This window comes from Aquarana catesbeiana, linkage group LG02 (assembly GCF_042186555.1).
Source record: "Aquarana catesbeiana isolate 2022-GZ linkage group LG02, ASM4218655v1, whole genome shotgun sequence".
Taxonomy (NCBI): Eukaryota; Metazoa; Chordata; class Amphibia; order Anura; family Ranidae; genus Aquarana; species Aquarana catesbeiana.
This window is the reverse complement of record NC_133325.1, coordinates 272,535,976-272,551,988: the sequence shown is the minus strand read 5'-3', so window position 1 is coordinate 272,551,988 and position 16,013 is coordinate 272,535,976. Positions and strand designations below refer to the sequence as shown.

The 16,013-nt window shown below is 41.1% G+C and overlaps 1 protein-coding gene across 3 annotated transcripts in view; it reads right to left on the bottom strand.

Moving 5' to 3' along the window:
- NALCN (sodium leak channel, non-selective) overlaps positions 1-16,013 on the bottom strand; it is a 948,399-nt gene that overhangs the window by 638,471 nt on the left and 293,915 nt on the right. For all 3 annotated transcript variants that reach the window (XM_073614438.1, XM_073614437.1, XM_073614436.1), the window contains 2 exons: positions 8,389-8,528; positions 4,059-4,187 (listed from right to left, as the gene is read on the bottom strand). In XM_073614438.1, the coding sequence (XP_073470539.1) occupies positions 4,059-4,187; positions 8,389-8,528 (269 nt within the window). The remainder of the gene's footprint in view (positions 1-4,058; positions 4,188-8,388; positions 8,529-16,013) is intronic.

Sequence of the window (16,013 nt, the reverse complement as noted above, 5' to 3'; positions counted from 1 at the left end):
TGGTTCGGGGTTCCCCTGTGGGGAATTCGCATGCCGTTTTTATCAATGAACTTTTATGTGTTTTGTGGGACCGGCAATTCATTAATAGCCGAGTAGTTTTAAATGACTTTTTTTCCTTTGAAATGTCATTTTGCTGTCAGACTGTTCTAAACACAGGAAACATGCGCCCCTTTACAAGCATACTATAGACACCCCCCAGGTACAAAATTTAAAGGAATATTGCACTTTCATTGTTTCACTTTAAGCATTATTAAAATCACTGCTCCCGAAAAAACGTCAGTTTTTAAAACTTTTTTTGCATTGATCCATGTCCCCTGGGGCAGGACCCAGGTCTCCAAACACTTTTTATGACAATACTATGCATATAAGCCTTTAAAATTAGCACTTTTGATTTCTCCCATAGACTTTTAAAGAATGTTCCGCGGCTTTCGAATTTACCGCGAACACCCCAAATTGTTCGCGGTTCGGCGAACTGGCGAACAGCCGATGTTCGAGTCGAACATGAGTTCGACTCGAACTCGAAGCTCATCCCTATCCCCCCCCCCAAAAAATGGAAAATGCACAATCTGACTTTATAAACATATACAAGCACAGTTAGCACATTTCTAAAGGTTTGCTCAGATTTGTTGCTGCATGTTTTACAGCTGTAGTCCAATGCAGACACTTCTAAAAACACAATAGGACTTTTTGTTTGACTTTAAATGGAAGAACTATGAAAACTTAAAGTGGTTGTGAAGGTACTTTTTTAGAAAAAAAATAACAAACATGTTATACTTACCTCCGCTGTGCAGTTGGTTTTGCAGAGTGGCCCCAATCCTCCTCTTCCAGGGTCCCTCTGTGGCGCTCCTGGCTCCTTCTCCGCATAGAGTGCCTCGTTTGAGAAGCGCTCTCCTTCGTGGACACCCGTGCGGGCACACTCCCATGTCCTGCTGCTGCGTCCGTAGACATAGACAGCAGGACTCGGCTTCGCCGCTGGTGCCCGCATCATTGGATTTGATTGACAGCAGTGGGAGCCAATGGCTGCGCTGCTATGAATCTATCCAATCAGGACACCGGTCAGGGCTGGTGTGTTCATTCCGGTCGTAGGAATTATGGGGGTCAGGTAAGTATAAGGGGGCTCGGCGGCGCTGCTGCAGCACAGGAGGTTTTTCAACTTAATGCATAGAATGCACACAATATATGAGTGGTTTTATACCCATAAGTGTGGGTGAACCTTGGACAATTTACAAACTGTGTTTCAGGTATATATAGTTAGTTTTGGTTTTTGGGTAGCTCGCAAGACTCTATCACATATATCTAAACTTTAGGTAGTTAATTTTTTAACTACAGCAGCAATCAGGGCAGTTTATTAAAGAACAATTTTACAATGGTACAGTTGTCCTTCAAACAGAAAGACAGGCAGAGAGAGACAGGCAGAGAGAGAGAGAGACAGGCAGAGAGAGACAGGCAGAGAGAGAGTGGGAGAGAGAGAGAGATGGGAGAGAGAGAGAGAGATGCACAGAAAAAGAGACAGGGGGGGAGAGAGAGAGAGATGGGAGAGAGAGAGAGAGAGAGAGATGCACAGAAAGAGAGACAGGGGGGGAGAGAGAGAGAGGCACAGAGAGAGAGAGAGACAGGCACGGTGGGAGAGAGAGACAGGCACAGAGAGACAGAGACAGGCACAGAGAGAGAGAGAGAGGCAGAGAGAGAGAGGCACAGAGAGACAGGCAGAGAGAGAGAGAGACACACAGGCAGAGAGAGAGACAGGCACAAATTAAGAGAGAGAGCGAGAGATTGGCAGATAGAGAGACCGGCACAGAGAGAGAGAGAGAGAGAGAGAGAGAGTGGCAGAGAGAGAGAGAGACAGTCACAGACAGAGAGAGAGACGGGCAGAGAAAGAGAGACAGACAGACAGGCAGAGAGAGAGACTGGCAGAGAGAGAGACAGACTGTCAGAAAGAGAGAGAGAGAGAGACGGACAGAAAGAGGCAGAGGGAGACAGACAGAGTGAATCCATTGTTAAAGCACACTGCACTCTCTTCTCTCTTAGAATGGCTGAAATAGTTAATAATTTACATGTTTTTCCTGCATTGTGGACATTTAAGAGGGTCTTAAGAGGTTATCTTTAAAAGCTTTTAACCTCAACTGCTGATAACTGCTGCTAAACTCAATATGTAAAAGCTGTTAAATTGTTGTTTTTCACTGTCGTTTATCAGCTGTTAGTTTCCAGCATTCAGAAGAGGTTTTCAACTGCCCTTGTACATGAGGCCTTACTGTCAAGGTGATAATGGTTTTACCAAACAGGAAGTGAGAGAAAATCTGAAACGGCAACACAAACAGCAATACCTTTTCTTCAGTAGACTAATGCTGCGTACACACGAGCGAACTTTTCGACCAGACTGGTCCGACGGACCGAGTCCGGTGGACAATTCAACCGTGTGTGGGCTTCATCGGACCTGCAGCTGACTTTTTCAGTCGAAAATCTGACGGACTTTAGATTTGGAACATGTTTCAAATCTTTACGTCGGAACTCTGCCGGACCCAGTTCCTATCGAAAAGTCAGCTCGTCTGTATGCTAGTCCGACAGACGAAAACTGACACTAGGGCAGCTATTGGCTACTGGCTATCAACTTCCTTATTTTAGTCCGGTTGTACGTTATCACGTACAAATACGTCAGACTTTGGTGTGATTGAGTATAGGCAAGTCTGTTTGTTCGGAAAGTCAGTTGGATAGACCATCGGACCAGTCTGGTCGAAAAGTCCGCTCGTGTGTACACGGCATTAGGGGAAGATTTGAATCTCTGTCATATTTTTATTTCTGTCTGTGTTCATGTTAGAGATTTTTCCTCACTTCCTGTCTAGTGAAACCATTGTCACTAGAACAGTAATTGAGGAGCCCTTTATAGCAGTAAAAACCTGACAGGTGTTCTCACCCTTCCCTACTCAATCCAATATTATTAAAAAAAACTATTTTGGCTGCACGGTTATACACTTTGACCTAAGCAATTTGCATACACATATAACACACTAATCCAATTGTATAGACACAACAAACACATACATACAGGAACCATATACAATATGTACAGAGACACCCAAATGATTTGCATCCATTGGTCATTCCCAAACCCATTAAGTTTGTTATGCCGTTGAATGTCCATCACAAACCTGCAATGTTTTAACTTTTAATATACCTAAACCCCTTTCACACTGTAGGCGTTTTTCTAAAAATAGCGCCTGTAAAGCGCCTGAAAAAAGCCTCATCTGCAATCCCAGTGTGAAAGCCCGAGTGCTTTCACACTGGGGCACTGCGCTGGCAGGACTTGCAAGTAGCTTCTTTGAGGCGCTTTAGGAGCAGCGTTTACACCGCTCCTAAAGCGCCCCTGCCCATTGAAATCAATGGGCAGCGCCGTAAAAGCACCTGCAAAGCGCTTCAGCTGCTAGCGAGGGTTAAAAGTGCCCTGCTAGCGCCCAAAAAACGCTGCAAAAATGACAGTAAAGCCGTCAGTGTGAAAGGGCTTTTAGAAGGAAATATTCAGTTCATGGTTTTTAGGTAATTTTTGTTAAACATATACTGTATTTAGAAAATTATAGAAACCATCTTAATATCATACATACTGTAGATTTGGAGAAATTGAAGTGCTTGGCGTGTTTTATTGCTGCACATCAAAACTTCAATGCTGGCTCAGCGGGCAGAGCAATGGCAATGAAAGGGTGCATTTTCAAATCACAGCCTTCTCCTGGAAAAATGTGGACTAAAAAACTGTATGAAATGTATTCTGGAAACCTTTTTATATCAGAAAACCAAAGAAAAAAATAATCCTCTTTGTTATATAGTACTTACAGCAGTGAAATGTAATAATTGTCTTCAGGACTAAAAAGCACCTTACTATTGTAATCTGGCTTATAAAGTTATGCTTCAAGCACCATTGATATTATAATATGTGAGAACACACCATTAAAATGCTTTTTCATCAATACCAGTTATTGTTGGGTTTTTTGTAGATTTCTACTGAAATGCAAATATGACTAACCCAAATAATTTTAAGGTTTAAATAAAAACAGGACCACATCACTTACCCTGGCTGTGTGTCATTTGTAACACAATGATAAGTGAAAGTTCCAAACATTTGAACTCCAAGAATTCCATAGAGGAGAAGAAAAAATAACAAAAATATGGAGACACTCCAGATTTGTTCCCCTGAGCGCCTGAAATAAAATAAGTATGCAGAGTATAATTTTTGTACAATACCTCATACAAGTCATTTTTTGTATTAATACAGTGTACAACTGACCACAGTAATAAAATCTATTGCCATGTAACAACCCACCTTCATAATTTTAGCAAAAGAAAATCTAACTGCCTGTTAGGTATAATTGCCAAGGATGACCTAAATACAAGGACCCCAAACTGTCCCTTCAGCTTTGTACCTGGATTGTGTTTTGGGATGAAGCCCCCAGTCACCTCTTTTAGAACCCACTGGGGATCAATTCAGGTGTACGGAGTTCTGGATTTATTATCACTAACAGAGATCAGTGAAATAATTTGAGAGAATTCATAGGTGGGAAAGAAGAGTGTTGATAATAGAAATGGCCCTATGGGAGGCACTGAAAGTTTTGGGCCGGAGCAGAGAGCGCAGAAGAGGGATAATTTGAAAAAATCATTAGGGCAAAGAGGACAGAAGTGACAATAGTATAAAGAGGGCAGGGAAGCACCACGAAGTGGCTCTAAGACTCTTTGGGCAGTGGATGCAGAAGCATTGAGAAAACATCTGGGAAAAGGAGCAAAGGATACAGAGGGGAATATTGAGAAAACACTGGTCAGAAGGAGAAAAGACTGCAAAGAAGGAGTGTAGTGACAAATGGACGAAGAGAGAAATTATGCTAATGGACAGATTAAAGAATAGAAACAGTTCAGGTGTCACAGTCATTGGTCAGCCTTTAGAGACCAATAGCTATAGCAGTAGAGAGGCTAATCAGTGTTCACCAGAACTCCTGATGGTGGAGATGGATTTTTCTGTGTGTTAGTACCAGGTTGTGGACATCAGGATCACCTCACTAGGAGATGAGTAAGCTGAGGTCCAGTAGCAGATATAGCTGGTACAGATCAAGCAGGACCATAGTCAGTAACAAGCCAAAGAACAGTAACAAGTGGTTGCAGGTTGGGATCAAGCAGAAGTGTAGTCGAGGAACAAGCCAAGGGTTGGTAACGAGTGGTAGCAAAGATAAGAAAGGCAGTAGGAGTGACAAGAGTGAGATATTGGCTGAAGAGAGCACAATAATCTGGCAAACCGGAGTAGGAAAGGCATGGCTAAAATAGGAAGTTCATAGAAAGAGCAAAGGGTTCAAGGTTCAAGAGAAACAATGTTCAAGGTAAGATTATTCAAGGAATTTTGCAGGCTTCTGTCTAGTATTCCAGGTGGCTCAGCAAGAAGAGACACCGCCAGACACAGCAGAGGTTGCAGCTTTAGATCCATTTCCTGACATTAGGAGAATGATTGAAAAAAGAAGTAAAAATTGCTTGTGGAAAAATCACTGAAGAGGAGGGGAACAGAGATTAAAAAGGAAAGTTGGATAAGGCCCCTTTTCAGATGGGAGTGGATTCGGTTCTGATCAGCAGCAGATCAGCTCACAGATCTCCTGCTGATTAGAGCAGAGCAAGTGGATGACATATCAGTGTCTGATCAGTTTCTGCAGGGTGAACATGGACAGAGTCCGTTCTGCTCTATGGGTGGCCAGGAGTAAACGGACTCCACTGTTTGTTTACACCCGACTACCCTCCAATACAATCCTCATCAATGGAAAAGGACGGTTTCCCTTCCGTTTTTTTAGCGGACTGGAACAGACCTGGAAGTAGGTGGGTATAAACAGAGACAAGTCCTTTTACACTCGCTTGTCCATAAGAATGCGTGGATCTTCCGATCAGGTCCACCTGTAAAACTGACAGGTGGACCTGATCGGATCACCCATGTGAAAGGGGCCTAAAAAAATTGGATAAGACCAGGCAGCACATAAACAGAATAACATTTAATATAGATCAAAGAAAGGTGGAGGGTGGATGGGAACATTGAGAAGAAGAAGAAAAGAGAAATGAAACATGCTCCCAGAGGGTGTAACGCTAAAAGTGTGCAAGAATCCTCTACTAAAGAGACAAGTCCTTTTACACTCGCTTGTCCATAAATATCTTGAACTCGACCTACTGTGGTTTCAGGCACTACTGTTTTTTTGGTATGGGTAGTGTACTTTGCATTATTTGCTTATTTCTTTGCAGCATTTACTTATTACACCCAAACATCTAAAATGTCCTATGTGACTATAACTGTACAGGATCTTCAGAAGAGGATAAAAGATACTAGCAGTAAGGAAGCAATAAAGTTTCCTAGAAGAGAAGATGCTGGAATCTTTATTATTTATGGGTGAGAGAAGGCCACATGTGTGAAGGATAGAACAATGATGTTCTTAGCTAGGGACATTTCCAGATAGAACACCCCTGGAATCTATATTGTTCATGAAGAGGGCAGGGAGGCATGGTCCCAAGTCTTAGGGTGGGGGAGCCATATGGGTGCTGGAGGAAAGAATGCTGCTGCTGTGAGGACTGAAGAGAAAAGCTGCTGAAGGATTGAATAGTCAGGACCACAAAAGGAGCAACAGAGTATTTTTCCTGTACTGAACAGAAAACAGGACCACAATTAAGGAAACCAACTGCCATGGATTATGAAGGGATATTCGTTGCTACACACAGCCCTCTTACTATCACTGCTGCTGATACTACTGTTAATGTAGGGGATCCAGTGAACGGGGACTTTGGGATTTAAAACCCCTGTATTGTTGGGATTTATTTATAATCAGTGTATTTGGAGAACTGCTTAATTGTAAGGATGAAACATGTGGGATTTTAGTACAGGGTTACACATAAATGTTATACATGTTTGCAGCACATACTGCTAGTTGATACTGCTTTGCTGTACTAGTTAATGTGGTACTGTGATGTTAGACCTAGTTTTGCAATAAAGTAACTGTTTGTTTACTCCTTTGGGTGTTAAGCTAATTATTACCTGCCACATCTCAGTTACATGACTTTGCCCAAAAGCTATCTCTTAAACTATCACTTTTTTAAATTGTATTGAACTCCTCAGGAGGCTAGGTGCAAATAGCACTTGGTGCCTTTCTAATTAGTGGCCCCATTGTCCCCCAAACACACCTCGTAATGCTGGCCATAGCTCCAACCCCTTTTGAAGCTCATATTAAGAGCTTTTCTGTGGGGGAGGTAAAGCCAGCACAGAGCCCTCTTCTCTAAGCTGAGTGATTTGTTGCTTTTATGAAAGTACTATCAGCACTGCTTGTTCATTCATAAGAGTAAAAGATCCCTCAGAGCTTTGACTCTCTGCAAGGTGTCTACCGATGTTCTACGTAAATGTGCAAGCAGCTGAAAATACTTTACACAAAGCCATAGCTGATTGCTCATTAATAGAAGGGGCAGATAACTTAGTGCTGCGGCTCTGTGTGTCTATCAGCAGCTGCTCTTTCACATGCACAGCCCTGGTCAATGAATCACACATCGCCATAGTGCTGCATGAGTCTTCACTTTTATGAATGAGCGATCAGCGGTGTTGGGAACTGTGCCATGCATAACAAAGCCCGGCAGCATTAATCGCTCATTCATATGCTATATGCACTTGGTACCCCCAAGGAGTTAAAAAAAAAAACATAAAACATGTTTAAGAATTGATCTTCTTTAACCATTCCTACACAGCTTTTAAAGGAATTTTTAGATGCCAATGTAAATGATTAACAAAAATCAATACATATGCAGTTAACTTATTAATTTATTGCTAATTAGAAAACGCAATGTAATATAAAAAAGTAATATAAAAGTTATTAAAAAAATATATAAAATTATTTTATACTGAACAATCTATCAATAGGTGTATCAACACTGAGCATACAGTCTCATATGGTAATTAGCTAGGATGTTTCTTAAGGCAATTTTACATCTTAATTAGCTGAATGCAAATCAGGAAATTAAATCTCAGATCTTTAAGTAATTTTAGAGAATTTTAATAAGCAATCTGGGAAGTGACTGGTTTCCTTTTGAGGAACAAAATCTTATGAGAAAGTATTTGAAATTCTCAACTCTTCTGACCTTGATATGAGAAGAATTTACAAACTAACCTAACATTGACTTGCAATTTTTTTTGTTCTGGTGTGACTTATATTTTACTCATATTACTTGGATACTTGGTGCAAACAGTTGGCTCCAAGGTGAAAAACACAGTGTGCTTTATGTTATGTGTTTTATTCAATGTGAGTTTGGCTACACTCTACACACCTGCTGCTCGTAAAACAAAGTAAAGTTGCTTCATACATATTAGTTGAATATATTTACTAAAGTTAAGTAGGAAAATCATACTTTAAAATATTTGTTATCCTAGTTCTTGGCAGCTCAAATCGGAAATAAATGCGGAAAGCTCGAATCATTATCAGTGGACGTGGAATCCTCAACATTCCCCATGGAGACATCTGATCCACTACATCTGCTATTTCAAATACCTGGTTTAACAAAAAGTAAATAGAAATTAAGCCACAAAGGTATGTTGGATTATGTCACATTAACAAAAATATATTACATTTCTCTTCTATTATGACTATCCGTTATCCAGTACTGACCTAAAATATCTACAATGTATTGTTATTCATTTATATTGCCAAAGTGTGACACTATCTACTTTACTTCGACCTAATCATAGAAACTGTATATATAATTAACCTCATTCCACATAAACCTATACAAATAATTTCTATACAAAAGGCACAAATGCTTAATGTGTGTAGAAACATTAAAACATTTCTAAATGTCTTTTTTATTTAAGGGGAAAAAATTACATTATACTTACCTGCTCTGTGCAATGGTATTGCACAGAGCGGTCTCATACATCTTCTTCTGGGGCCCCCACCAGTGCCTCCCACTACTTCTTCAGAGGATTTGTCTGACATCAGCGGGAACCTATGGGACCAGTTGACCTGTGAGATCAGGAAGTGGAGGAGCAGTGCTGCAGAGGAGACAGCGCTGGAGCAGTGGGAGGAGTCAGGTGAATGTTTAGGACTGGGGGAGACAGGACAGGTAGTTTGGAGTTTTTCATCCTTATACAGAAAACTCATTAAGGTAAAAAATGTTTTGATTTTAAAACTATTTTAAATCCAAAATTTTGAATGTTAATTTCCAGAAGTCCACAAATTTAAAAACACATACTGTAAGTCTATTCTTTGTAACTCTTCTTAGATTAATTGCCCTTTTTCTCTAACTTGTGCATCACACCATCTTCAGATGTGCTCTCATCTTTTAAGTAGGACCTTTAACCTAAAAAAAAGTCTATAATTTAATTTTCCCCTTCAGTAGGAAAATGCACTGTCACTTTTCACTTCAGTGCAAATCTACTGACTCCCCAGGCAATAGCACTCAAGACAAAGTGTAGAAGATCCCCATAGTGCTTTCCAAAAATATGTTTAATCTTAAAAACAAAACATTCAAATCACACTCACATTGGTAGGTGCACCAACACTTGTGCATTAGGGCAATATGCAGACACAGGGTATATAACCTTTTTCCAAATACATTTGCGGCTGTACTGCCATTCTCTTACAGACTCTGTTAGCATAATGATGTCACCTTCACTCCACCCTGCATGTTACATCATTGGACTTACTTAGGGCTTGTGAAATTGGCCAGCAGTAGAACAATTTTAATGAGCAAGGCAAGGCCCAAATTCACAACAGATCTGGTGGGGGTTTTATTAGCGAATTCTGATACTACAGAAAATACAGCAATGTAGACTTGTCCATTTAATAAGGGAAAATGAGCCAAAAAGACCACCAACCAGCAGGACAATTTTAATGAGCAAGGCTAGGCCCAAATATACAAGGGACAAAGAACACAGAGTGGGGCTTTACTAAGTGAAATAAGTTACTGTAGATAATACAGCAGTGTAAAATTGTCCAGCAGCAGTACCATTTTAAATAAGAATAGTAGGCATATGTGTTGTGTACCTAACTTTCATCTTATCTATGTTAATGGGGGTGTAGTGAAAGTGAATGATATAACATTTGAGTGAATGAGTGAATGATATAACATTAAGGACTAACATTTTTTATTCCTTAAATGAAAGTGGAGTTCCACCCATATAAAAGTCAGCAGCTACAAAAAGTGTAGTTGCTGACTTTTAATAATCGGACACTCATCTGTCCCACGGTCCAGCGATGTAGGAGAATGAAGACCCACTCCTCTCCCCCTCCTCTCCTCTGCGCCGACATTGTGACTGTGGGAGCCCGGCTGTGGCTTCACACCCGGGCACACACTGCGCATGCGTTTTTCCCATAACATTGTTCACTAATGCTCCGGCTGCACTACGCTCCCTCCCCTTTTATAGGGCATAAACACGGTCGGACTTTGTTCGGACATTCCGACAATAAAATCCTAGGATTTTTTCAGACGGATGTTGGCTCAAACTTGTCTTGCATACACACGGTCACACCAAGTTGTCGGAAAATCCGATCGTTTTAAACGCGGTGACGTAAAACATGTACTTCGGGACTATAAACGGGGCAGTGGCCAATAGCTTTCATCTCTTTATTTATTCTGAGCATGCGTGGCACTTTGTCCGTCGGATTTGTGTACACACGATCGGAGTTTCCGACAACGGATTTTGTTGTCGGAAAATTTTATCTCCTGCTCTCCAACTTTGTGTGTCGGAAAATCCGATGGAAAATGTCTGATGGAGCCCACACACGGTTGGAATTTCCGACAACACGCTCCGATCAGACATTTTCCATCGGAAAATCCGACCGTGTGTACGGGGCATTATAGTTAGGGTTTTGGTTGAGCAAATACCCCAAATTTGCCTAAACCTGCTGACCATAGTTTAAAAGACCATGCAATGCATTGTAGTTTTAAAAAATTCTCTGGGCAGATCCACACAAACTCTCGGGGAATGCGAATTTTGAATCTGTAACTATGGCAGTGGCAAGTGGTTTTCTTCTGTGGCATTCCACAATGTAGACTTTGTAGTACCATTTGACAAAAATATTTGAACAAGACTTAAGAATATAAAGCAAAATATGATACAGTAAGAGAGAGCAACCGTCTCTGACAAGCAAACAAAACTAAAGGAATAATGGATAAAAAAAGATTTAAAGGAAAAAGTAAACAATGTATTGTATGTGGTGAATAGCTATGCTATAAGAAAGTGGAGGGGGAAGCAGTGGTACATCAGAGACTGAACAGAATGTATTATGACTATTGTACACATGTTTGTATAGGTGAACTATAACACTCTTCTTAGGGCACAATCAGAATGTTCACCTAAACCAATGCAGTGAATGGCCACGGCATTTAATCCATTTTGCACAATGAAATGTCCAGCAAGTAATCTTTTGTACTGAACAGAATATTCAATCAGTTACAGCATTTGAGGGATGCTTGGAAATGGTCAGAGCCATCTGCCAAGTGCCACTTTTTAAACATTCATCTAAAAATAGCCCAGTGATTGTTGCTGAAGCTATGAAAAAAGTCAGTTAGTGCCGAGTATAGGCAAGAGAGCACTTTTAGATCTGAGATGCAATTTGAAATTGTTATTGGAAATCAGCTTAGAGACCAACATAGTAAAGCATCATTTGAGGTAGATGAGCCAGGAAGCAGAATTCAGGATACTAATTTAACTTTCCTGTTCATTTACACGTGAGTGATACAATATTCATGCTAGGATATAATGATGACAAAAGACTAGCATTTTAGTTTTAATATACCTGTGGGGGTATGGATAAAGGAAATGACCCGTGGATTAGTGGATAGCACTTGCAGCTCTGGAGTCCTTTTTTTGGAGTCCTGGTCTGAGCACTATTTGAATAGAGTTTGCATGTTCTCACTGTGTTTGTATAGGTTTCCTCCACATACACCTCTATTTAACCTACACTCTAAAGACTTATTGGTAGGTTAATTGGCTACTGTCTAAAATTTCCCTAGTATTATATACCTAGTAAAGTACATGGCAAATGAGGTTTAATGTTGAAAATTTTAAAGTAATGCATTTGGGTGCTAAAAATACGAATGCAAGTTACTCGCTAGGGGGAGAACATCTGGGGGAATCTAGGATGGAAAAGGACCTGGGGGTCCTAGTAGATGACAGGCTCAGCAATGGCATGCAATGCCAAGCTGCTGCAAGCAAAGCCAATAGAATATTGGCATGCATTAAAAGGGGTATTCACTCCAGAGATAAAACGATAATTCTTCCATCCTACAAGACTTTGGTCTGGTCGCATCTTATGCCGCGTACACACGAGCAGAATTTTCGACCGGACTGGTCCGATGGACCGAGTCCGGTGGACAATTCGACCATGTGTGGGCTACATCGGACCTGCAGCTGACTTTTTCAGTCGAAAATCTGACAGACTTTAGATTTGGAACATGTTTCAAATCTTTACGTCGGAACTCCGCTGGACCCAGTTCCTATTGAAAAGCCCGCTCGTCTGTATGCTAGTCCGATGGACAAAAACCAATGCTAGGGCAGCTATTGGCTACTGGCTATCAACTTCCTTATTTTAGTCTGGTCGTACGTCATCACGTACAAATCCGTCGGACTTTGGTGTGATCGTGTGTAGGCAAGTCCGTTCGTTGGTAAAGTCCGTTGGAAGTCCGCCAAAAGTCCGTCAGATAGTCTGTCGGACCAGTCTGTTTGAAAAGTCTGCTCGTGTGTACGCGGCATTAAATATAATATTCAGTTCTGGGCACCAGTCTTCAAGCAGAATGGGCTAGAAAGAGTCCAGAAAAGGGCAATAAAGCTAATAAGGGGACTAAAGGATCTTAGCTATGGGAAAAGACTACAATCATTGAACTTATTCTCCCTGGAGAGGAGACGCTTGAGAGAGGGGATATGATAGCAATGTACAAATATCTTACTGGGGAAAAAACTTTTCAGGGAAAGGGAATTCAAAAAGACACATGGCCATTCACTGAAATTGGAAGAGACGCGGTTTAACCTTAAACTGCATAGAGGGTTCTTTACTGTTAGAGTGGTAAGGATATGGAATTCTCTTTCACAAGCAGTGGTATCAGCAGGGAGTGTTGATAGTTTCAAAAAACTATTAGATGGGCACCTTAACGATCACAACATACAGGGATATGCAATGTAATAATGACATAAACACAAGCACACCCACACACCACAGGTTGAACTGGATGGACTGGTGTCTTTTTTCAACCTTATTAACTATGTAACTATGTAACTAGGTATGAAAGTAAATGATAAGTGACTGCGCTTAGGATAACCAATAGGTGTGCAGCCTCCCCTAATAGAGTTCCCCTAGGGGGTCTCTAGATGTAAGATATAATAATCAAAGTCGTGCTACAGGTTCTCAGGTGATGCCTATTACCACCCAAAAACCAGATGATAAACAGGCAACCTGTAGGTTGTAAACCACATATATATAAGTGACACCTAAAATATAACCAAATCTAAAAACAAAATGTGACTATTGTGAATAATATGACCGCATAGAGCGGGCACACTCCACTTCCGTGACTCCACTAGCCGTGGAGGATACAAAAGGAGTTCATAAGGTAAAAGTGCAAATAATAGTCCATAAACTGTGCATATAGTTATCTTCATTCAATGTGAGCGGTTCAAGGACAAGTTTTGAGCGGTTCCGTGGTTCGTATATGGCCTCCAGGTTCGGCTTGCGCCTCACCCCTCTCTCTCGTATGTGTTTCTGCCCGCTGCCCGGATGCATGCTGTTTTAAGCTTCAACTGTAAGTTACTACAATAAACGTTTTTTATCTATCATTACGGGCTTCACTATGGGTCCTTCATTTTCTTTTCTCGGATATATGATGACTACATGCCTGAATGCCTAATTCTGAAGTGACCATTGGGAGAAGTTTATATGTGAAGGAAATCCCACAGATGTTGTGGTCTGACGAGGGGTTCCAGTGGGCTGGATTTGCTGGATGCTTTTGAGTATTTATCATCTATGCCTAATCCTTAATACCTTCTGGTAAGCAGACTACATTACCACGTGGTGACGAGTGACTCTTTCTACATCTGCACAATATATTTGGTGATTGGATTCCTCCCACTCTTCAATTTCATTTTTGAACTTTTCAGCGCCGCAATAATTTATATCCCTGTAAGAATGAGACAATGTAATTTAAACTAGACAAGAAAAGAGCACATCGCGCCCTTTTGGGAGAGAGGCATTTAGCCTCAGACAAGAATGTGAGATTCTTATGGTCAGTAAGAATGAGAACTGGCACAGTGTCTCCATTCTTTCGAGGCTAAAATGATCTCCAACAGCTCTCTGTCACCAATCTTGTAATTGCACTCCACAGGTGACAATTTCTTAGAAAAGTAGCCACAAGGATGCATAGCACTCTCAGAGGTAGGACGTTGAGACAGAAGGGCGCCAACTGCAGTCTCAGAAGCATCAACCTCAAGGATAAAAGGTAACGTAGGATCAGAATGTGCCAACATAGGAGCAGAAACAAAGGCAGCCTTGAAACTCTCAAACTCCTTAATGGACTCCGGAGACCAACCCTGTGGATTACCGTCCTTTCTGGTCATATCAGTCAAAGGCTTGACCAGAGACGAGAAGTTACGAATAAACTTCAGATAAAAGTTGGCAAAGCCCAGAAAACGCTGCATAGGATGTAAACTCATGGGTCGGGGCCACTGTAGGACTGCTGAAAGTTTCTCTGGGTTCATCGAAAAACCAGCAGTGGAAATGACATAACCTAGGAATTTAACCTGGTCACAATGGAATTCGCACTTCTCCAATTTACAATAGAGATTGTTCTCTCTTAGCTGCTGAAGCACATGACAGACATCTGTGTGGTGGCTCTCCAGGGACTTGTAAAATATGAGGATATCGTCGAGATAAACCACCACACATAACTGCAACAAATCTTGAAGGACATTGTTAATAAATTCCTGGAAAACTGCCGGGGTGTTACAAGGGCCAAAAGGCATTACCAGGTACTCATAATGTGAAAATTGGTATATGTGAATGCGCTATTCGTATCTCTACACCACTTGCAATATAAATTTCTATTCCTAATATTATGTGATGGAAAAAATATGTCATACGGTAATATCTCCTAAAAATTCAAATATCCATCTTCTGTGTACAAATAAAAAACCATAAATCAAATAAGTGCATATAAACCAATAGCCTTCTATTGTGTGTGAATCACACTGAAAACCAAAAAACAGCTGAAAACCATATATCAAATTGCCCCTCCTGTGCATATAAACAATGTTAAAGTCCCATAAACCATGAGAATCCAAAAAATCCTCTTTCAATTGCTGTGACTGTATTCTTATCGTGCTCTTGTGTCTCTTCTTATTTATAAGTGACTTTGTGACACACCACCACCTTGCAGATTGGCCACTCACCAGATATTTGTTAAATGATGTGCCTTTGGTTCATTCATGGGATAACCACTCCACCTTAAAAACTGCTCCACCTTAATTGCGCTCCACCTTATCACTTCTCATCGGCTATGCTTTAGTTTTCCTCATTTAAAAGTGCCTTCAAGCCGGCACTGAGCGAATCCAGCAGATAAGGACAAGTTTTGAGCGGTTCCGTGGTTCGTATATGGCCTCCAGGTTCGGCTTGCGCCTCACCCCTCTCTCTCGTACGTGTTTCTGCCCGCTGCCCGGATGTTTCCGATCACCTGTTCCGAGAGAACTCCCAGCAGCCTCCACGCGTTTCGCATCATCATATGCGTCATCAGAAAGCTGCCGTGTGATTGGTGCGTGCTGTATTTATACTCCGTGCAACCGGAAGTACGTGTGTCGCCATCTTAGCTAAGGGATGCTATTCCCAATTCCTATTCTCTATAGCCGGAAGTGCGTATCCCGCCATCTTAACTAAGGGATGTTTTGCCCAATTACTATTCTCTGGTTACCTTCCTTATAATATCATATACCCCACTTGGTTAACTTAATTACTTGTTCTATTACGGAAACTGGTATTTTTTCGAAGATG